This window comes from Tupaia chinensis, unplaced genomic scaffold (assembly GCF_000334495.1).
Source record: "Tupaia chinensis unplaced genomic scaffold, TupChi_1.0 Scaffold000113_1, whole genome shotgun sequence".
Lineage (NCBI taxonomy): Eukaryota > Metazoa > Chordata > Mammalia > Scandentia > Tupaiidae > Tupaia > Tupaia belangeri.
The window spans coordinates 5,103,668-5,126,102 of NW_006159577.1; the positions used below are offsets into that span (position 1 = coordinate 5,103,668).

The window sequence follows — 22,435 nt, forward strand, 5'->3', positions numbered from 1 at the left end:
GGTTTTTGCTATAGGGCACATGCACTTGCCAGACAGACAGAGAGAGAGAGACAGAGACAGAAAGCAAGAAATCACCCCCAACGGGGGATGGCCACACCACAGTCCCTTCTCCTCCATTCTCCTCTAGGGATCTTGGGCACGCACGCACATGCTCCCGACATGAGTTCAAGCCACCAGGTCCGGGACCCGAACCACGGTCGGCTACATGGGAGTCCAGCGACATGGCCATTACGTCAACTGCTAGTACCCTCAGGAGCTTTTAACTCAGTTACATTTTGGTGTGAAGCTTTTGACACCATGGAAAAAGAACATTATAAGATTCACTGCTTCATCGACTCTATGGGCACTGTTGAGAACCTTGATCATTAAGTTGCTTAGTTACCTGATGAAGATATGCACAATTCGAATACCAATAGCCGCTGTGCTTCTTCTAAGTGATTTATTTTTCATCTTTTAATCTAGTTTTTATTTTTATCTAATGTCACTGATCAAATTTCATCTTTGCTTCTAGGAAACTCAGAACCAGAAGTATAGGCTGATATAGTACTTGGTTTTAGCCTCCCTATCCTGATTTTTCTTTCTCCTTAAAAAAACCCAAAAGACAAAAAAAAAAACAAAAAAAACAAAAAAATAAAAACAAAAAATCTATGTCCTGTTGATTTTTCATTTGATTGATTGATTGATTTTGCTTAACATTTTTAAAGAATTATTTTAACTTTATTATTACTATTATTTTCCAGTTTGATCAGAGACAGACAGAGAGAGAGAGAAAGTGAGAAAGCAAGCCACCAGGTCCAGGACTTGAACCATGGTAGGCCATGTGGGAGTCCAGCGCTGCCTTTAACCACCATGCCACCTCCCGGCCCTGTCACATAAAACATTTACTGAACCGAGGTAAGAGATAATAAATGAATAAACAATCTGGTCATGACTGAGGTACTTTACCCCCTTGTACACAGGACCGTCTGTCACAGTGAGACTGATTATATCTAGGACAAGGAACCCTGAAGACTGGGGGAGCCTGTGCTGAGGAAATACCAGGCCTTGCTGTCATCTTGCTGGCACTTTGGCTCAGAAGACTGATGAGTTTGCCCAAGTCTACATCTTCGTTGTCGCTTGGGCCTGTCCCTGTTCCCTCTGCTCTCTTTGCCTTCCTAGTTCAGGCCTGTCTCATCACTCAGGCTGGCCTCTGTGACAGCTCTCACCAGCAGGTCTCTGTCTCCACAGCTTCCCACACTGCACTGCATCCTCCCCACGGCTGCCCTGGGGGGCCGTGCCACTCTCCCCTGTCCAACTCCAGGCTCTCTCCCCTGCTGACTGAGCCACGTGGAACCTGTTCTCATAGGTCCTGCAGACCTAGCTCACCCCAACTTCCCCACTCTCTTTTCCCTTTGTCTTTTGCTCCAGCTGCATCAGGATTCAGTGGCTGAGTACATCCCAGGTTTGCTGCTGCTTTGCCTGAACTCCCTCGCTCTCACCTCTGACTGCTGGATTCCTTCCAGACCCAGTTGCAGCACCACCTTCTCTTGAAAGTCTCTTTCATTGCCCTTCCCCATCTTCTTCCTTAACTTTGATTCCACAGCTTTCTTCTATCTGATCCCTTGCCTCCCTTGGCCTTACCATATAACAACAAACTGCCCGGAAGTAGCATTCCCAATACAAATCCATCCCTAGTACCTGCCCTGCACAGCCTGTGTTGTTGGTTCTGGAAATACTGCCATGGCAGATGAATAGGAGATGATCCCAGTGTGTGTATACATGTGAGTGTGTGTGCATGTGTACCTACATAGGGTGTACATGCATGTGACTGTCATGATCCCAGCTGTGACTCCAACCCAAGTGCCAACATAGGTGTCAGTGTGACAGTCCAAGGAACAGAACCCAGAGGAACCTGTGTGCATACATTTAATTCCCTAAAGATGGGAAGCCTCAGGGTCATGTGATTCTGGCCTAAGCAACCATTTGGGTTATTTTGCACTGACTGAAAGAGCTCACTCAGATGACCTTTGAGGTCTCATTTAGCACCTGGATGTTCTGTTATACTGCAAATACACACACACACACACACACACACACACACACGCACTGAGGCTTGTGCTACCACACCCCTGACAACTGCACCATCAATCTCTCAGACACAAGACCCAGCCCAACCACAAGTAGGCCTGCCCTGGCCTCTGACCTGGAATACCAGTCCCACCACAATTATCTGTAGAATCTTGGGCAGGTCCCAGCAGCTTCAGGCAGGCCTATGTTTGTTCATCAGTGGAATGATAGGTTTGGATCATTATCTCAAAGCCCTTCCTGCTCTGGCATTCAAAACGGGGCCAGGGGTAGGGGAAGGGAGGAAGGAAAATGAAGAACCTGCTGTTCTTAATTCGTTACTGGGTAAACGAGGGCTAAGTTTCTGAAAGTAAGACAGGGCCTCCATTCTGGGCCTGAGGTAAGGCGGTCAAGGCTCAGAGATAGAAGGTGCCTGGAGGCCACACTTACAGAGGAAGCCTTCCTGCCAGCATGGGGGTCAGAGATATCTTCCAGTACAGCACCAGGAGACAGCTGCTCAGAATGCCCCAGTATGAAAGCTGTAAGTAAGTAGTTACCCATGTCACAGGCTGTGCCGTGCCGAAGATGGGTGATGCATATCATGGAAAGGGTATGGGCAGTCTCAGAAAAAGCTAGACCTTTCCCCCATCACCTGCAGGGTCAAGTCCAGATTCCTTAGTTGGTCTCAAGATCCTGCGCAGTTTGGCTCTGCTTATGACTGCTCACCTCTTGTGTCCTACAGTCACCCAGCTCTGCAGGTCCAGCCATGCCGACATACTGCAGTGCTTTTCTAGATGCTGGGCCCCTCATCGGTGTATTCTCTCTCAATAGATCCAGGCCTCTGAGCACCTGCACCCCTCAGTTCCCAGAGCACCTGTAGCCCCAGTGAAGCTGTGAAATGCTCCAGCCCAGTGGCCTCACCTGAGTCATCTCAGGTACACCCCCCTCCACACACATACACAGACTCATAAGGCATCAGCTCAAAAACCTTTGCAGGACTGATTCTGGCTGTGTGGATTCTATAAAATGTGTGTTGAAATCTGCAAGGACACCAGGAGAGAGCCTGCCTCTGCCCTCTGTGAGACAGCTGATATCCTCTCTTGGCTTGGATAAAATACTCTTTCATTCATTTAATCATTCATTCAGCTGAAGAAACTGAGGCATGGGGAGGTGAAACAAGCCAGGCAGACCATCCCTCATCCTAAACCTCCTCTCTGTATCGAATCGCATCAGGAATTTGGACATTGAAATGCTACAAGTCACCAACTCTGTCTTTAGAACATCAGAGCAGTAGGCACACAGCCGTGAAAAAGTCCAGAAGGAACAGAATATTCTAGGAAAATGAACCCCATTAATGATTTTCTATTTGGCTCACTTATCCTTTCATAAGTATTACTGAAACAAGGGACTGTAAGATTGCAGGATACACAGAAAGTAGGAGGGAGATGTTCTAAGAACTGCCTTTTCTTATCATAGGTACCAGGTTTACTTGAAATTAATCATACTTGGCACAAAACTTTCCACTTGGAAATTCTCACCCTTTCCTTGGCCCGACTTGACTCATTTCCAGAGTCTTCGAGACTGCTAGACTTTAGCAGGCAGTGACCCTGCCCATGTCATCCCTCACTGTCTCCCTGCCATCCTGGAGAAGCCTAAGAAATCATTCTTGAAAGAGGACAGATGAAAGGAGGTGTGGTGGAATAAACTGACAAGTGAATGGTGCTAAACAAACCCCACCAGACCAAATGCCATGGGAGGGATGGGTGCAGGGAGGGTCAAGACCGCAAGTGAGTAAGGGACATCGTCACCTCACTAAGCAAAGCAGAATAGCCCAGTATGAGGGGTGCAGATTCCAGGGCTTTCAGTCTCCTTCAAATCCTGGCTTCTCTAACTGACGAAGCCGTATGACTCTAGCGAGTTACTTACCTCTCACAGCCTCGGTTTTCTCATCTGTAAAATGAACAAGTACTACCTTCTGGGGCTCTCCCTGCAAAGAGCTGAGAACACTGTCTGACCGGTCACACACTCCATTTCAAAGCCCCTAATCCCCAGGAAAGTTCTGGGAAGTAAACAGAACAAAAATTATGGGCCCATTTTACAGCAGAGACCACTGAGGCATATGGAGGCTCAGGGGCAGCCTACTGCAGGGCTGATCGCAGACCCTACGCCCCACGCATGTGATTGCTTTTGACTGTAGAAAAAGCCCAATTCTTTTTTACTCTCATTCCTCCTAGGCTGCATTTCAATGGCTTTTTGAACCCAGGCAGAATCACTGAAATATGCCTATCGCTCATGGATATGGAAACGATGACTTGAATCCTTACACTTTTAGCAGCCATGAGCTCTTCAGGTGTCCAGGAGCCCAGGTAATCCTCGTCAGAATGAAGAAATGTTTGCATTTAAAGTCAATTCACTTTGAAATTTTCATGGCCAATCCCCCTCATTGTACACAGTCTCCCCTAACGGGCAACCCACATATGCCAGCAGATTCACATGCCCAAGAAAAAGGCTGAGTCCCCCACAGGGACAGTGGCATTGATGTGCAATTTTGACATGGATCTTTGCATTTTTCTGTCTTCTCATGACCATGTGTAACAATTGTAACAATACAAATAAGATTTACAAGAAAAATCAAGACTTTTATCTGACATGAGGCCTGACAATGATGAAAAAGTCAGTCTGTCCTCCAACAGCCAGTTCACGTATGTGTGTAAACTCAGCGGAGAGAGACGTTAACCAGAGTGTAAACATAGGAAACAGATAAGCAAGCCTGGTTTGAGGGTTACTGGGAAGTCATTTTGTATGCCTGCAGAATGTTTCCCAGCGGTAGAGATCCTCTATTTGTAGTTCGTTCCTGAGTGGAGAATTATTTGGTTAAAATGAGTATTGCGAATTAGTGTCGTGGTTCCTTTCCAGATTCAAAGATACGCTTGGTGCAAAAACACCCTCGGGTGGGCTGGCAGGGGGCGTGGTGGTTAAAAGGTGCTGGACTCCCGCATGGCTGACCATGGTTTGAGTCCCAGGCCTGGTGGCTCCTTTCTCACTTTCCCTCTCTCTCTCAATCTGGTCGAATTGCAAAATAATAATAATAATAAATAAAGTTAAAATAAAATAACTCTTAAAAACGAAACAAAACAAAAAAGCCACCCTCAGGTGAATGAGCCCAAGGATAAGAGATGTACCATCAAATGGACTGGGAAGGGCCCTTCTGATTCTACCCAGGCCTGGCCGGGCTTAAGTTGCACCATGCTCCCTTACCTTTGAGACAGGGTGCTGAACTGAAGAACGTGAGCAGAAGCCAGCACTCCCAGCACGTCGTCTATGTCCACCTCCGCAGTGCTCATGTAGAGGTTCTTCAAGGACGTGGCAAAGGCTGGGGAGGGAGCAGCAGAGAGCAAGCCATCAGGGTGGGGCTCTGTGCACAGGACACCACCCGTGCCCCTCACTCACTCCTGCAGCTGGTAGGGAAGAGCTGCTCTTAGAGAAAATGCACCAGCACTGACTGGGTGCAGACGCCATCAGGGAAGTTTGTTCTGTGGACTCCTAACCTCCTCAAGGGAGTTGAGGATAAAGCCAAAGAAGGCTGAGCTTCTGCAAAAGGGGTGCTCCTTTATGGCCATTTAGGGAGTCTGTGTCTTGGGGTCACCTCAAGGGTGAGACTGTTTTAGGGATCTCTCCTAACCTGGGATCCATGTCCTGTGGAAATGTGACTGTCCAAACGTGTACAGAATGTCATGTGCAGGTTAGGTGCGTTTTTTTCACTGGAGATGACACAGAGGTTACAGAAGATTTTCCTTAGAGTCTGGGCACTTCAGAAAAGGTCAAGGACTTTGGGAAAGAGCCAGGATAATTTGATAGTTCAGGAACTGAACTGCCTTGGTCAGGGGACAGATGGACTCAGCTTATTTCAAGTTCTACATAATCTAATCCCAAATCGTGCTGCCGTGCCTCACAGCGTGCTCTGAGGACAACTGGCTGAACTTGTTCTTAAGTGGATTAATACCTGACCTAGCAATTCGTAAACCCATGCTATCACCAGGGTCACACATGTCACGCTAACACAGCAGTCTGCTCTAGGTTGCCAGGAAGGGGTGGGGAGAGAGTGAGCCCCAGTGGGGAGCCTTCTGCTGCTGGAGCAGCCCTGGGAGTTGTTGTTAGGAAGGGCTAGATAAGTGCTGCCTGGGAACACAGTGGGCCTGAGGGCTTCCCTGGGCAGGTGTGAGCTCCAGAAGGGCAGGTGCATTTCTGTGGGTCTGTCTGAGAAGGCTGTTCCTTCCTTCCCTTCTGTCATTCTTCATGCCTCTTTTCTCAATGTCAAAAGTCTTGGGAACCAGCAGTGAGGGTTACTGGGAAGTCATTTTGTATGCCTGCAGAATGTTTCCCAGCGGTAGAGATCCTCTATTTGTAGTTCGTTCCTGAGTGGAGAATTATTTGGTTAAAATGAGTATTGCGAATTAGTGTCGTGGTTCCTTTCCAGATTCAAAGATACGCTTGGTGCAAAAACACCCTCGGGTGGGCTGGCAGGGGGCGTGGTGGTTAAAAGGTGCTGGACTCCCGCATGGCTGACCATGGTTTGAGTCCCAGGCCTGGTGGCTCCTTTCTCACTTTCCCTCTCTCTCTCAATCTGGTCGAATTGCAAAATAATAATAATAATAAATAAAGTTAAAATAAAATAACTCTTAAAAACGAAACAAAACAAAAAAGCCACCCTCAGGTGAATGAGCCCAAGGATAAGAGATGTACCATCAAATGGACTGGGAAGGGCCCTTCTGATTCTACCCAGGCCTGGCCGGGCTTAAGTTGCACCATGCTCCCTTACCTTTGAGACAGGGTGCTGAACTGAAGAACGTGAGCAGAAGCCAGCACTCCCAGCACGTCGTCTATGTCCACCTCCGCAGTGCTCATGTAGAGGTTCTTCAAGGACGTGGCAAAGGCTGGGGAGGGAGCAGCAGAGAGCAAGCCATCAGGGTGGGGCTCTGTGCACAGGACACCACCCGTGCCCCTCACTCACTCCTGCAGCTGGTAGGGAAGAGCTGCTCTTAGAGAAAATGCACCAGCACTGACTGGGTGCAGACGCCATCAGGGAAGTTTGTTCTGTGGACTCCTAACCTCCTCAAGGGAGTTGAGGATAAAGCCAAAGAAGGCTGAGCTTCTGCAAAAGGGGTGCTCCTTTATGGCCATTTAGGGAGTCTGTGTCTTGGGGTCACCTCAAGGGTGAGACTGTTTTAGGGATCTCTCCTAACCTGGGATCCATGTCCTGTGGAAATGTGACTGTCCAAACGTGTACAGAATGTCATGTGCAGGTTAGGTGCGTTTTTTTCACTGGAGATGACACAGAGGTTACAGAAGATTTTCCTTAGAGTCTGGGCACTTCAGAAAAGGTCAAGGACTTTGGGAAAGAGCCAGGATAATTTGATAGTTCAGGAACTGAACTGCCTTGGTCAGGGGACAGATGGACTCAGCTTATTTCAAGTTCTACATAATCTAATCCCAAATCGTGCTGCCGTGCCTCACAGCGTGCTCTGAGGACAACTGGCTGAACTTGTTCTTAAGTGGATTAATACCTGACCTAGCAATTCGTAAACCCATGCTATCACCAGGGTCACACATGTCACGCTAACACAGCAGTCTGCTCTAGGTTGCCAGGAAGGGGTGGGGAGAGAGTGAGCCCCAGTGGGGAGCCTTCTGCTGCTGGAGCAGCCCTGGGAGTTGTTGTTAGGAAGGGCTAGATAAGTGCTGCCTGGGAACACAGTGGGCCTGAGGGCTTCCCTGGGCAGGTGTGAGCTCCAGAAGGGCAGGTGCATTTCTGTGGGTCTGTCTGAGAAGGCTGTTCCTTCCTTCCCTTCTGTCATTCTTCATGCCTCTTTTCTCAATGTCAAAAGTCTTGGGAACCAGCAGTTAGTGTAATGGCTATATTGCTGGACTCCCACATAGTCGACCATAGTTCGAGTCCTGGACCCAGTGGCTTAAACTCACGCCGGGTGCGTGTGTGTGCGTGCCCAAGATCCCGAGAGGAGAATGGAGGAGAAGGGATTGCAGCGTGGCCATCCCCCCTGGGGGGTGATTTCTCACTTTCTGTCTTTCTGTCTCTCTCTGTCTTTCTGGTTCGTTCCTGAGTGGAGAATTATTTGGTTAAAATGAGTATTGCGAATTAGTGTCGTGGTTCCTTTCCAGATTCAAAGATACGCTTGGTGCAAAAACACCCTCGGGTGGGCTGGCAGGGGGCGTGGTGGTTAAAAGGTGCTGGACTCCCGCATGGCTGACCATGGTTTGAGTCCCAGGCCTGGTGGCTCCTTTCTCACTTTCCCTCTCTCTCTCAATCTGGTCGAATTGCAAAATAATAATAATAATAAATAAAGTTAAAATAAAATAACTCTTAAAAACGAAACAAAACAAAAAAGCCACCCTCAGGTGAATGAGCCCAAGGATAAGAGATGTACCATCAAATGGACTGGGAAGGGCCCTTCTGATTCTACCCAGGCCTGGCCGGGCTTAAGTTGCACCATGCTCCCTTACCTTTGAGACAGGGTGCTGAACTGAAGAACGTGAGCAGAAGCCAGCACTCCCAGCACGTCGTCTATGTCCACCTCCGCAGTGCTCATGTAGAGGTTCTTCAAGGACGTGGCAAAGGCTGGGGAGGGAGCAGCAGAGAGCAAGCCATCAGGGTGGGGCTCTGTGCACAGGACACCACCCGTGCCCCTCACTCACTCCTGCAGCTGGTAGGGAAGAGCTGCTCTTAGAGAAAATGCACCAGCACTGACTGGGTGCAGACGCCATCAGGGAAGTTTGTTCTGTGGACTCCTAACCTCCTCAAGGGAGTTGAGGATAAAGCCAAAGAAGGCTGAGCTTCTGCAAAAGGGGTGCTCCTTTATGGCCATTTAGGGAGTCTGTGTCTTGGGGTCACCTCAAGGGTGAGACTGTTTTAGGGATCTCTCCTAACCTGGGATCCATGTCCTGTGGAAATGTGACTGTCCAAACGTGTACAGAATGTCATGTGCAGGTTAGGTGCGTTTTTTTCACTGGAGATGACACAGAGGTTACAGAAGATTTTCCTTAGAGTCTGGGCACTTCAGAAAAGGTCAAGGACTTTGGGAAAGAGCCAGGATAATTTGATAGTTCAGGAACTGAACTGCCTTGGTCAGGGGACAGATGGACTCAGCTTATTTCAAGTTCTACATAATCTAATCCCAAATCGTGCTGCCGTGCCTCACAGCGTGCTCTGAGGACAACTGGCTGAACTTGTTCTTAAGTGGATTAATACCTGACCTAGCAATTCGTAAACCCATGCTATCACCAGGGTCACACATGTCACGCTAACACAGCAGTCTGCTCTAGGTTGCCAGGAAGGGGTGGGGAGAGAGTGAGCCCCAGTGGGGAGCCTTCTGCTGCTGGAGCAGCCCTGGGAGTTGTTGTTAGGAAGGGCTAGATAAGTGCTGCCTGGGAACACAGTGGGCCTGAGGGCTTCCCTGGGCAGGTGTGAGCTCCAGAAGGGAAGGTGCATTTCTGTGGGTCTGTCTGAGAAGGCTGTTCCTTCCTTCCCTTCTGTCATTCTTCATGCCTCTTTTCTCAATGTCAAAAGTCTTGGGAACCAGCAGTTAGTGTAATGGCTATATTGCTGGACTCCCACATAGTCGACCATAGTTCGAGTCCTGGACCCAGTGGCTTAAACTCACGCCGGGTGCATGTGTGTGCGTGCCCAAGATCCCGAGAGGAGAATGGAGGAGAAGGGATTGCAGCGTGGCCATCCCCCCTGGGGGGTGATTTCTCACTTTCTGTCTTTCTGTCTCTCTCTGTCTTTCTGGTGAGTGCACACGTCCTATAGCAAAAACCTCTCAAAAAATAAAAATAAAAATAAATAAAAACCAAAAAACCCTCTCTAGTAGCATTCCACCTACTTCCATTTCTGCAGGTCATCTCAGCCCTCTGGCCCTTTCTTGGTTTGTCTTGTTCAGGTTTTTGTTTTTTTTTTTTTAATAAGGAATATACATCACCTTTCTGCTGTGTTTTGCTTTTTATTTTAAATCTGGGAGGACCATTTGTTTAGCGTCAGAATTCAAAGACTAATGTACATTACCAACTTTGGTGACCAGTGGGTCATTGATCTTCAAGGAAATGAAGATCCTCTTCACAGAGGACTGGTCTTTGGTATTCCTAGGTGATGAAGCTAGGAAAAGAAGTCAGATAGGGAGGTGTGGGTTTGTTAGCCACCATGGAGATGCGGTGCGAGGATCCCACCGCCCTGCGGTCTTGGCATGTATCGCACTATATTTAGTTTGTTTGTTTAGTGGACACTTCTTTTTAAAGAGGTTTTTTACCACAGAGTGCCCGTGCTCACCAGAGAGAGAGAGACAGACAGACAGAAAGACAGACAGAGGCAGTGAAAGGGAAAGTAAGAAATTCCCCCTTCCCTGGGTGAGATAACCATTCTGCGATCTCTTTTCCTCCATTCTCCTCCTGGGATCGTAGGCACGCACACACGCATACAGGGTGTGATTTTCAAGCCACTGGGTCCAGGACTTGGACCATGGTTGGCCACATGTGAGTCCAGCTATGTAACCACTATGCTATCTTCTGGCCCCAGTAGATACATTTTAAAACAAGTGTTTATTCTGAAACAGTTTAAGACTCCCCAGAAGTTGCAAAAATAGTATGGAGAGCTCTTGTGTACCCCTTGGCTAGCTTTCCCCATGATCTTACACGGCCGTTGTTCATTGTCAGAACAGAAAATCATGCTCACACTGTACTTTACTATTTATGGAATTTATCACTATATATTTACAGTATTTATTACCGCTCCCTCGCTCTCCTCTCCCGCACTTTCTCTCATTAGACTGTAAGCAGTGTGAGGGCAAAGACGAGGCTTCAGTTGTTTCTGTACCCTGAGCACCTGGGGCTGATCAGGCATGAGTTAGGAGCCCTGTGATCACCCACTGGAGGATCAGTGTGGGGCTGAGGTGTCCACCCAGTGACTTGGCCCACAGATCTTCAAGAAGGGAGCCCCCTGGGACCCAGGACTTCCAGGAGGAAGGGAAGGAGCAACCTAACTCATGGCTAATCAAGCCCACCCTCTCGGAGTTCCAAAAAGTGAGTCCACGTGCCATTGTTCTTGGGTCTCCAGTGGCATCCCATCCCTTTGGCACATGAGCCAAAGCCCCACCAATGGCCTCTAGCCCCTTCCCCTCTGTCTGCTCACCATACCCCAAACCTAGCTCCTGGCAGCATGCTCCCCAGGACGGTATGGGCCATACTCCCTCCTCCCTCACCTCATCAGGAGCCTGCTCACCTGTCTTCTCAGAGAGGCTTTCCCCAACCCCATATGCCAGATAACACTCCCAGCCTCCACCTGCCTGTGTCAGACGGCTTTATCCTTCTTCAAAGACTAGCCTTTCCCCGACCTGCTCTTGTATGCGAATCTGCTGGGCCGGCTAATTGGATAGTTGCTGTTCCATCTCCAGGACCCATCACAGTCTTGCACACACGCTGCCTAGTGAATAGTGGCTGAACTAATGGAATTGCCAGAATGCCAAGCCTGGGGATCTCAAGGTTCCAGGTGATAAAAAAAAAAAAAAAGACACAAGTTGGGAGCCAAAAAGTATGTCACGCTTGACAACTACAAAGACTGCAGAAAAAAAATAGAGAAGAATCCTTCTTCTTCCACCTCCCTCGGTATACTCTGGCACTTGCCTCTGTTCAGGCTCTTGTTCAGTAAATATTAATAGAGCACCTGCAAAGTTCCAGGCCTTGTTCCCAGCTCTGTGTGACTTTCCTTTCTGGCCTCACTGCATGGCCTCCCATCTACACTCTCCGGACTCTCATTCACTTCACTGTGGGGAGTAAATGCAGTAATAATGCCTATGAGTGCTTGGCACATAGTAGGCATGCATGAAGTGGTGGTTTGTATTATTCTGTGTCATGCTACTTACCGTGCTTCAGCACGGCGTCTTGCCTGTCGCCCAGATGGCGCGTTCCTAGTACAATGCCTGGCATAGCCAAGAAATGCTTCAGCACGGCGTGCTTGCCTGTCACCCAGATGGCGTGTTCCTAGTACAATGCCTGGCATAGCCAAGAACTCAGGATTTGTTGAGGAAGGAAGGGATATTATCAGCTAGGCCAGAGCAAGTGGAAGACGGAAGTGTAACATTCCTTCCAGGTTAAGTAGAACCCCGGCATCAGATCAGAGACTAAGGATCTGGTCATACTCTTCTGAAGTTCTTCAAAACCAAAGCATTTGGTTTGCTTTTAGTGAAAGAGTACCATTTTCTCTCTCTCTTATCCTAAAGGATAAACACATCCTGCTCTAGTGCAGCTGCTCCTCAACTCTTGGTGAAAGGAAACCAAGCAGCTGGGAGAGCCTTGTTCAGAAACACCAGGGCTTGCTCAGAAACTTTCTCTGTGGCTGACTCCAGGACATTCTCAAGAGCACCAAAGTCAGTTCAGCTATGTTTTGTTGTTAAGGCACATGAACGACTATGGCCGTCATGACTGGAAGCCTTGGAGATGTGAATCCCAGGGCTTGATGAGCTCCCGATGTTTGGGGGTATATCCTGGAAAACCGTGACAGTCAAGGACACTGGGGCTTCATTTCTTTACCTTCTCTGACATTTCCCAGCCAGGCCCAGCCTCAAACAGAGGGGCTTAGATCAAAATGACTGTCTTAGCAGGGTCAAATCTTTTCTTTTCAGTGAAATGATTTTAGATATATTGAACAACGTAATGTTAACAATGACTCTTTCCAAATTCTCTTGCTCTCTCCAATGTCCTCACTGTTTGGGTCACCAGAGGCTTTCACTGCTGGCCTGTGAGTGCTCTGAGCTGGGCACAGGGAGTTGGAAGAGCCCAGTCCCACTCTTGAAGACACTGGGACAAACACTTTGGAATAGTAAAGAAGACCATGAGCAAGGGCCAAAGTTGTTACAGTTTTGTGGGAAATCCATAGCTGGCTCTTACTGTCAGCTCAGCTGGGGAAGGGCTGAGTCAGAGGCTCAGAGGCTAGGCAGATTCAGGCAGGCAGCAAGGCTCTCTTGGCTCAGGGTGGGGCTGTGACCAGGGGCTTCGGCTACCTGTCTGGTTCCAGAAGAAGAGGACTTTGCTGCCATGTCCTAGAAAAGCAATCCCCTACTGACTGGCATGCTGGCTGACTTGAGAGCTTTGAATTTTCCATGGCACCTGCTTATGAGTCAGCCTGAGGTGTTGCCAATCTGTTGCCCAAAAAAGAAGTTGGCAATGTAGCCAAAGAAGATTTATGGAACAGGTAAGAGGAGATTGGAAGTGGTTAGAACTTAAAAAAGAGAAAAAGAAAGTAAGAAGTGATCTGTGTTCTTTTTGGAATAAGTGGTGAGCTAGGAAACCAAAAAAACAACAATGAAATAAAAAGAGACAAGACAATAGATGAACACATACATTTCTAACCAGCATACTTAGGGCCCCTACAGATATGTCTCCCTTCCAGAATGCTCTTCAGCCCATTTAGAAGTAGGTAGTGTCTCTACATCTTAGCTCACCAGACAAAACTTGGGTTATTATGAAGATAACTGAGCACTCACTGTGTGCCAAACATTGTCCTAGAACTTCAGACCTATTGACTTCTCCAGTCTTTAAAGCCATGCGATAAGAATGATATGATCTCCATTTTACAACCAAGGGAACTGAGGTTAAATTGTGTGAAGAGGCCACACCCTGGAGCCTTGCTCTTACTGCCAGAGTGACTCTGTTCTCAAAGTAGGTAACCAAATGGCAAGTTGGAGTCCCTCAAACTGGAAGGCGTTGGGACTTCTGTACCTCGCAGAAGCTTGTTCAGTTCCATCATGGGATTGGTGGTGCTCTGTCCTAGGGCCACCAAGTAAAGGTTGGCCAAGGTCTTGGACTGAAAAAGCTGAGGCTGGTGGAGTTCCCACTTGAGGCCCAGGCATTCAAGAATCACATCTGAGGAGAGAGAAAATGATGCTGAGCAAATGATCCAGTAACATCCCTGTCCAAAGATGCATCGACCTCTCCCTCACACTCCTTCATCCGATCACAGTTTTTAGGTATACAAAGTGGGCAGGTGGTTTCCATGGGCCTTTCAGGAACATAACAATGAAGTGTGAGCCTCAGGGAGCTTACGGGCTTTGAGGCGGATACCACAAGCAACCTTACGGAGTAACACACAGGGAGTGATAAACATCCTAGACAGCTGCCTATGAACTGTTGTAGGATTCAGAGGCACATAAGCCAACCCTTCAACTTGGTGAATTGGAAGAGGCTTCATAGAGCAGGGAATCTGGCTGGGTCACTCTAGAGGGGACCTCAGCTTGGCATCCTCAACGATGGTGTTCCTCAACCTTGGCAGTATTGTTATTGCCAAGCTAGTTCTCTGGCCAGATATTTCTCTGTGGTGTGAGCTATCACGTGTATTATGGATAGCTTGTGTTCCTAGATTCCTGTAGCATTCCCCTTGCCAGTTGTGACAACCAAAAATGTCACCAGATATTGTTAAATGTCCCCTGTGGAGCAAAATCACTCCCTGGTCCCCTGTTGAGAACCACCGGGCTACTAGTACTGAAGTATTATCCATCTGAAAGGGAGCAGCAAAGTGCAACACAGGAAGATCCTATTCATCTAAGAGGGCGATTTTCTTGTAAGCCTCACTTTCCTTGAGAAAATTGGGACCACCAGAAAGCCTGTATTTCATCAGAAAGTAGGAAATAAGATGACCATGTGAAGAAAGCTCTTTGTAAATTGTAGAAGGCTTTATGTAGGGAACTGTAACCTGGGGATAGCATAAACAATTAAAAAAAGAAGAGACTTTGGGGACCATCAGGTGGTGCAATGATTAAAGCACTGACTCCCACAGGGCCAGCCACAGTTTGAGTCCTGGACATGGTGGCTTGAAAAATGCCAGGTGCGTGTACGTGGATACCCAAAATCCCAGGAAGAGAATGGAGGAGAAGGGATTGCAGCATGCCCATCCCACCTGCGGAATGATTTCTCACTTTCCTTCCCGCTGTCTCTCTGTCTTTTGCTGGCAAGCACACTTGCCGTATGGCAAAAACCTTAAAAAAGAAAAAAGAAGAGACTTGATAGGAGGGCAATTGGAGGATCCAAAGATGCCAGGGCAAGTAAGACATGAGGGAGTTTGGCATGGCTCAACTCCTGCATTAGAGCAGAGCTGGGGGAAGAGGGTGGTGTGCAGGGCACTTTCCTGAACCTTAAAGCTCAGCACCAGACAGGATGTGGAGGATCACAAATCCCTCCACTTATTGCTTGGCTTTGTCCTTAAACTTTGGGTACTGCTTTCTCCTTCCAGTGATTATTATTGTTATTCACTAATTTTTTGATGTTGTTGGTGCTTAGAACCTGGGTTCATAGTTCAAATTTTGGATTGCCTCAGATCGTCTGGATATGCCAGGTTAGGAGAAAACTCACCCCACCAGGGTCATTATAAGCAGGAAGAGAACTGTAGGTAAAGCATGTTTCCACGTGGACATCCATTTCCACTTTCTTTCAGGATGGCCAATGTATAGCAGATATCATTAATCAATACAAAAGTCTCTCTCCTTCACAGGAGATGGCCCCACACTACTCCTGGCCGATTGGAGTAAACGGGTGAGAAGAATTCTTATCAGACTTTCCTTGGAAAAGACACTGGCTTGGACTGCAGGCAACCACACTGTGGGGTGAGGTTTATCCAAAGACAGCTCTCTGAAGGAACTGAACTGCCAGGTTCTTCACGAGGTTTAATGAACTTTTTTTCTATCTAACTAGACCTACTTCGATTTGTAATCCTGCTTCAGAAACATCCTCTTGGACAAGTGCACACGTGGGCATTCAAGTCACGACTGGTTAGAACCCAAAGGGACAAAGAACAGCCACTGGGTGTGATGGTGCTGTTTAGTCTTCCAGCTCAAAGGCTACTTATCAACATCAGCACGCTTGTCTTCATGGTGGCCGTTAACACACGCAACTGTGTTGGCCAAGCTCGGTTTCATTCATTGCACACTTGGTACGTATTGGTAGGGCATCTGTTACATGTCAGACACTGTCAGTGAACAAGAATCGCAGCTTATAGACTACTGACTCAGTCATTGGGTGGTTTTCTTCCAGAAGGGCCGCAAGACACTCCTGAAACAGCAACATTCTGAGTTCATCCATGTGCGACAAAAACTCACCTGCCTCCCTGCTTTGGATGGTGTTATCCTTGAAATTCCCAGAGAGAATTTTCTGAATTTGTGAAATATTTAACCTCAAAGGAAAATACAGACAGAAACAAAATCAGAAGCTAATACTGACGTTTTTCTCTACCTGCAGCATGCCTCGTCCCAGGGTAAGCTTCCCTGCAGCACCTGCTCAACCATCCCATCACATCTTGCCCTCTGGGAGTTCTCCCAGGTCACCAGTTGTCTGCTGGTCTAATAAGCTACAAACTGATGGCTGGCTCAGAATGTTGATTTCTATTTTCACATTTTAGGTGAGCCTCGCCAAGGAGGCATTTGAGGCTACGCTTGGCTGCGTGAGTGGCACCTCCTATAGGAGTGTCTAGAACAATGTCATGTAGTAGGTGCTCAATAAATTTCTGCTAGCGAAAATAGAGGGTTCTGCTTTATTTCTAGGGCATTCACTCACCAATGATTCTGCTTAGTGTCATACTATTCGCAGTCTGAGCATGTCCAAAAACTAAGCTCAGAATCTGACCCAAGCCCTACCCTGCTTCTCCACCAGGTTTCTGTTTCAGCCATCACTAGACTGCAGTTACCTATGCCAACGTGCTGAGTTGATGTCGCATCTGATCACTTGCATCGATCTGATGAAGCATCTCTTAAATTCATCCATCTCCATCTCTCTTTGCATTATTGCTACCGTCTTTATCCAAGTCATTTTAACCTCCACCCAGTTACTGCCAGTCCCCTAGCTTCCACCCCTCCTCTACTTGAATGCCACATAAAATGCAAATCTGGTCTCTCGCCTGCTTAGAATTCCCCAGTGTCTCCTCAGTGTTCCCAAGAGAAAGCTCAAACTTCTTAGCACTGCCAACAGGCTCCAGCTTATTTCTGCAGCCCCATCCCTTTATGCTCCTCCAACCCTTCTCAGCAGCTGGAGCCAGCAGCTCTTGCTTCCACTCTTTCACAGGAGCTTCTTCCTCTGCCCAAGGGTTCTGTGCCTCGAGGAACTTTTATTCATCCTTCAGAATCAGATTAGTTGATGGAATGCTGGGCCATTGGCCCTTCCCAACGCTGCCTGCCTGTGCTGGGATTACCCCCATTAAACTCCTTCTGTAGTGTCTTGGGCCTTTTCGTTTATTTCTTGCCATGAGCCTACCTCCAGCCATCATACAGGTGTTCAGAAACTATTGGTTGAATGAATGAATGGCAATATAGATGAGACGCTTGTCCATAAATGCTATGGAACCGCAACCTCAGCACAAGCCGTGGTGCAAGTGCTCAGTAAATACCCATTGACTGCATAAAGGAAACATAGACGAGATGCTTTTCTGTAAACACTGTGTGCTCAGCACACCGAGCAAGGAAATGAAACAAAATTTGAGTCACATTTTCAGTTCGAATACGGTCATCCCAAGGAAATCAACCAGCCAAGGGACATTTGATGGACGACCACATCTGGTTTGTGTAATGCGGTGTCAAATTTACCATGATGTTTTCAAATGATTTCAGGAACCCTCTCAAACCAGAATGCTTGGAAGAAGGCTGGGTTAGGAGCCTGTGTCCAAAATAATATTGACTACGTGCTGCCCTTTCCAACTGGAGGGATAGCTCCAAGTGACTCAGCTCCAGGGAGGTGGTGGGAGATTGAGCTGTTTATCTAACAGAAACAGGGACCTGACTCAAGCCACCCCCACTCGCTTTCTCAATTCCCCTGGTGGCTTGGGTGACACGTCTGGAAAGAGCTGAGCAGGGTCAAGAGTTCAGACTGTGATCTCAAAATGGAACAACGGACTTTGGAAAATATGGGGCAATGCTCATGAGCTCAGCTACCCTCATAAACATCACTGTCATCGCCTGAGCTGGGAGATGCCAGACAGCGTAGTAACCACACTGCCTTCTCCTGGCTGGGATGGGTGCTCGTCCAGATACATCATTTATCATGCAGATTCTATAGAACACGAGGGCTGATTTTAGGACCATTGAAAAAGCAATGGGGCGGGGAGGGGGGGCAGTGGCATAGTGGTCAAGGCGCTGGACTTTCACATGGATAGCCACGGTTTGAGTCCTGGACCTAGCAGCTTGAAACTCATGCTGGTGCTTGTGCGTGCGTGCCCCAAATCTCAAGAGGATAATGGAGGAGAAGGGATTGTGGCATGGCAATCCTCCCTGGGAGGTCATTTCTTTCTGTTTCTCTGGGGAGCACATACACCCTACAGCAAAAATCTCTAAAAAAAAAAAAAAAAGCAGTGGCACCTGTGAGTTGTCCTCTTCATTGTTTGGGACTAAATGGCCTGAGATGCAGGTGGGGTGCTGAAAATGTGCTGATAGGCTGGGAGCTCACTCCTCCAATGTATGCCCCACAAAGGATAAGGGGAGGAGGGAAAGGGAAATGCCGTGAGTTTCTCATGGACATATGGACTTCCTGCCGCAAACCATCCAAAGGGCTTCTGGCTTCATCCTTTAAATGTGCAAAACTCCAGTTTGATTAACTGGGAAGAGTCACAGAGACCTGGGGCAGGATCCCAGTCCCTTGGTCTCAGTGCTTTCTTTCACAAAACAGAGATAATAATACCCTCTTTGCAGGTGTTGGGAGGAGTAAAAAGAGCAAACATTTGGAATGCTTGGCACTGAGTATGAGATTTGGTTTTCTGTTTTTTTTTTTTTTTTTTGAGAGGCTTTTTGCTATAGGACACGTGTACCCGCCAGACAGAAAGCGAGAAATCACCCCCCGGGGGGGATGGCCACGCCACAATCCCTTCTCCTCCATTCTCCTCTTGGGATCTTGGGCATGCACACACACACGTGCCTGCAGTGAGTTTAAGCCACCGGGTCTGGGACTCGAACCGCAGTTGACTACATGGGAGTCCAGCAACATAACCATTACGCTAACTGCTGGTCCCAAGATTTGTTCTTCAGTTGCCTCTGTAACATGGGTCATCAGTCTCTAGTCCTACTTCCCTACAATGGCTCCCCAGTAAAACTCTGGGGGACTTCTTCTTCATGTCCTGCCTCTTTGCATGACCTCCTCCCACCTTGGAATGGATTTGGCATTGCCAACAATATGAGAGAAAAACATCTATCAGAGTCACTAGCCCAAGAGCAGGTAGAGATCTGGATTCCTTTTCCTTGCACCATGAACCCGCTATGGGTTTAGATGACAATGTGTGTTCATGCCTGCCAATAAACAGGTCAAGCCAGGGACTCTGCTTAACACATGTTTATTGACAGTTTATATGGGCCAGACACTGCTCTAAAAGTGCTTTACATGAATTATGTCACATACAGATACTCCTTGACTTACAAGGGGGTTATGTCCCAAGATAAAATTGTAAATTGAAAATATCACACATTGAAACTGCATTAAATATAGCTAACTTTCTGAATATCATAGCTTAGCCTGGGCTACCTCGAACATGATCAGAATCCTTACCTCAGCCTAATCCTTACCTAATCCTTACCTTACCTCAGTTGGGCAAAATCATCTAACACAAAGCCTACTTTGTAATAAAATGTTGAATATCTCCCATAATTTAGTGAATATTGCACTGAAAGTGGAAAATGGAATGTAATTTCTATTTTTTGTTAGGCCAAAGTCATTGTCAGTTTTTAAATAAATAAATAGGTGGTAGCCCATACCACCATAGAGTTGAAAATCCTAAGTCAAAACATGGTAAATCGGAGACTGCAATTCTCATGGCAACCCCTTTAGACAGCAACCCCAACTTGCAGATAAAGAAATAAGGCACAAAAAGATTAGGTTATTTGAAAGAAAGATGACATTTCCCATCTCTCAGCCCACCTGTTCCCATACCCCACGCTCCAGGGCATGACAAGGAAGACCGATGATTTGAGGATCCCTATGCAGATCTGAGCAGTGGAGCCAAGAGCTCACTGCATCATGGAATCCACAAACAAAAGCAGAAGTGCTGCCCAGCCAGGCATCACCCACAGCACCAACTCTAAGAGGCCCAATTAAGTACTGAAATAAATGGGAAAGTGGGAGCTAGTTACCTCAGCTTCCTACTGAGTGAGCCTTTCCTTGGATAGTTAATTACAGATTGGCCCAGCTCTGGTCAAGTAGACAGTGCCCCCCAGTGGAGAAGTAGCAACAGCATCAAAGACAAGAACATGGCTTGCCTGTTGGGGCAGGCCTTAGCTACAGTGTGCTTTGGGAGATACCTGTATGTTGCATGGTAGAGTTCTACACCCCTCACCACCCTGGGGCCTGTCATGTGACAGTTGTCTTATGTCTGAAGGTACCTGAGTTACCAGGAACAAGTCCTTTATTTATAAATCAAATAAAACCTTTCTTATTTTTTTTTTTCAAAGAAGTTTCTCATGACCAAGGGGAATAAATCCCTATTGTGAAAATAAATAAAATATAATTTTGATTTTATTGTAGAAAATCAGGGCTGGCTCCCTTGCCTAGTGGCTAAGGCAGCCAGATCCTACATGGCTGACTGTGCACTTTGAGTCCTGGACCCAGTGGCTTGAGAATCAGGTAGAGCGTAAAATGAGGGAGAAGTGGAGGAGAAGGTATTACAGTGTGACCACTCCCCATGGGGGAGTGGTGGTGCTTTCTCCCATTCTCCTCTCTCTGGGGAGTGTACATGCCCTCTAGTGAAAAATAAAATAAAGAAAGAAGAGGAAAGGAAAAGGAAAGAAAAGAGAAGGAAAGGAAAAAGAAAGGAAAATCAGTTTTCCACACTTGGTAGACAGCACCAATGGCCTCAATTCTTTGTCCCTGCCCACGACTCCATGTTTGTGTGTAACATCGCAGAGTTTCCCTCACCACAGAAATGGCGTGTATTTCCTGTTCCTTGACTTGGAGTTTGGCTAAACGACTAGCCATGGCTAATGGGGTTGTTAGTGAACACAATGTCTGTGGAAAGTGCTTGTGCCTGGAGGCTTAACCTCTATTTATTTATTTATTTGTTTATTTATTTAGAGGTTTTTGCTACAGGGCACATGCACTCGCCAGAAAGACAGAGAGAGACAGAGAGACAGGAAGCAAGAAATCACTCCCCAGGGTTGATGGCCACGTCGCAATCCCTTCTCCTCCCTCCTCCATTCTCCTCTTGGGATCTTGGGCACACATGCACACACGCCCGGCATGAGTTTAAGCCACCGGGTCCGGGACTCGAACTGTGGTCGACTATATGGGAGTCCAGCGACATAGCCATTATGCTAACTGCTGGTCCTGAGGCTTGACCTCTTGTCCTCTGACATTACCATGACAAACACATGCCAGGTTAGTCCACTATCTGAGGAAGAGGAGAGGCCTTAGAGCAGAGCTGAGCCTGGATCACCTGGGCACCCATACATGAGTATCCAGAGTGCCTGCCGGGGTCGGCTGCCTCTGGACTCACTTGTTGTTCCCCAGTGTAAGGGGAAGAGGCAGATTTACTAGAAGAAGGAGACTACGCTATCAGAAAGATGATGTCAAACTAGCTCCCTTGCATCTGTTGTGTTGGAGGCAGGTGCTTGGATTTGGGGAAGGTACGACCACTTGGGCCACAAAGATAATGATTATGTTTATCGAGCAACTGCTATTTGCCAGAAATAGTGCTAAGCGCATAAGACACATAATTGTCTGATTTTAATCTTCAAGATAATTCTTAAAGAGCAATGGAAAGATGATGTCAAACTAGCTCCCTTGCATCTGTTGTGTTGGAGGCAGGTGCTTGGATTTGGGGAAGGTACGACCACTTGGGCCACAAAGATAATGATTATGTTTATCGAGCAACTGCTATTTGCCAGAAATAGTGCTAAGCGCATAAGACACATAATTGTCTGATTTTAATCTTCAAGATAATTCTTAAAGAGCAATGGTATTAACATTCTTTTTAAAAGAATTATTCTGTTTAATTTTACTATTATTTTCCAGTTTGATCAGAGAGAGAGAGAGAAAGAAAGAAAATGAGAAAGCAAGCCACAGGTCCAGGACTTGAACTGAGATTGGCCACGTGGGAGTTCAGGGCCCTTAACTACCACACCACATGCCGGCCCCTGTTATTAACATATTATAGGAAAGCTGAACTTCAAAGAGGTTAAGTCAATGGCTAAAGGTTACACTACTAGCAAGTAGGGAAGTGGGGATTCTAACCCAGTCTTACAGATGACTTTTCACAGTTCTAATGCCTAGCACACTAATTGCCATTGTCCTTGGGTTTCTGTATCCCACCTCTCAGGCCACTGCCCTCTGCTTAGTTCCGTGATAGCACAAACTGACTCCCAGAGACCCTTCATTCCTG

The 22,435-nt window shown here is 47.3% G+C and overlaps 1 protein-coding gene across 1 annotated transcript in view; it reads right to left on the minus strand.

Moving 5' to 3' along the window:
- The window catches only part of BTBD16 (BTB domain containing 16), a 59,467-nt gene that overhangs the window by 31,179 nt on the left and 5,853 nt on the right, over window positions 1-22,435 (minus strand). The window contains 4 exon segments of the mRNA XM_006143936.2: window positions 8,560-8,674; window positions 10,118-10,207; window positions 13,822-13,965; window positions 16,191-16,264. Of these exon segments, the coding sequence (XP_006143998.1) occupies window positions 8,560-8,674; window positions 10,118-10,207; window positions 13,822-13,965; window positions 16,191-16,264 (423 nt within the window).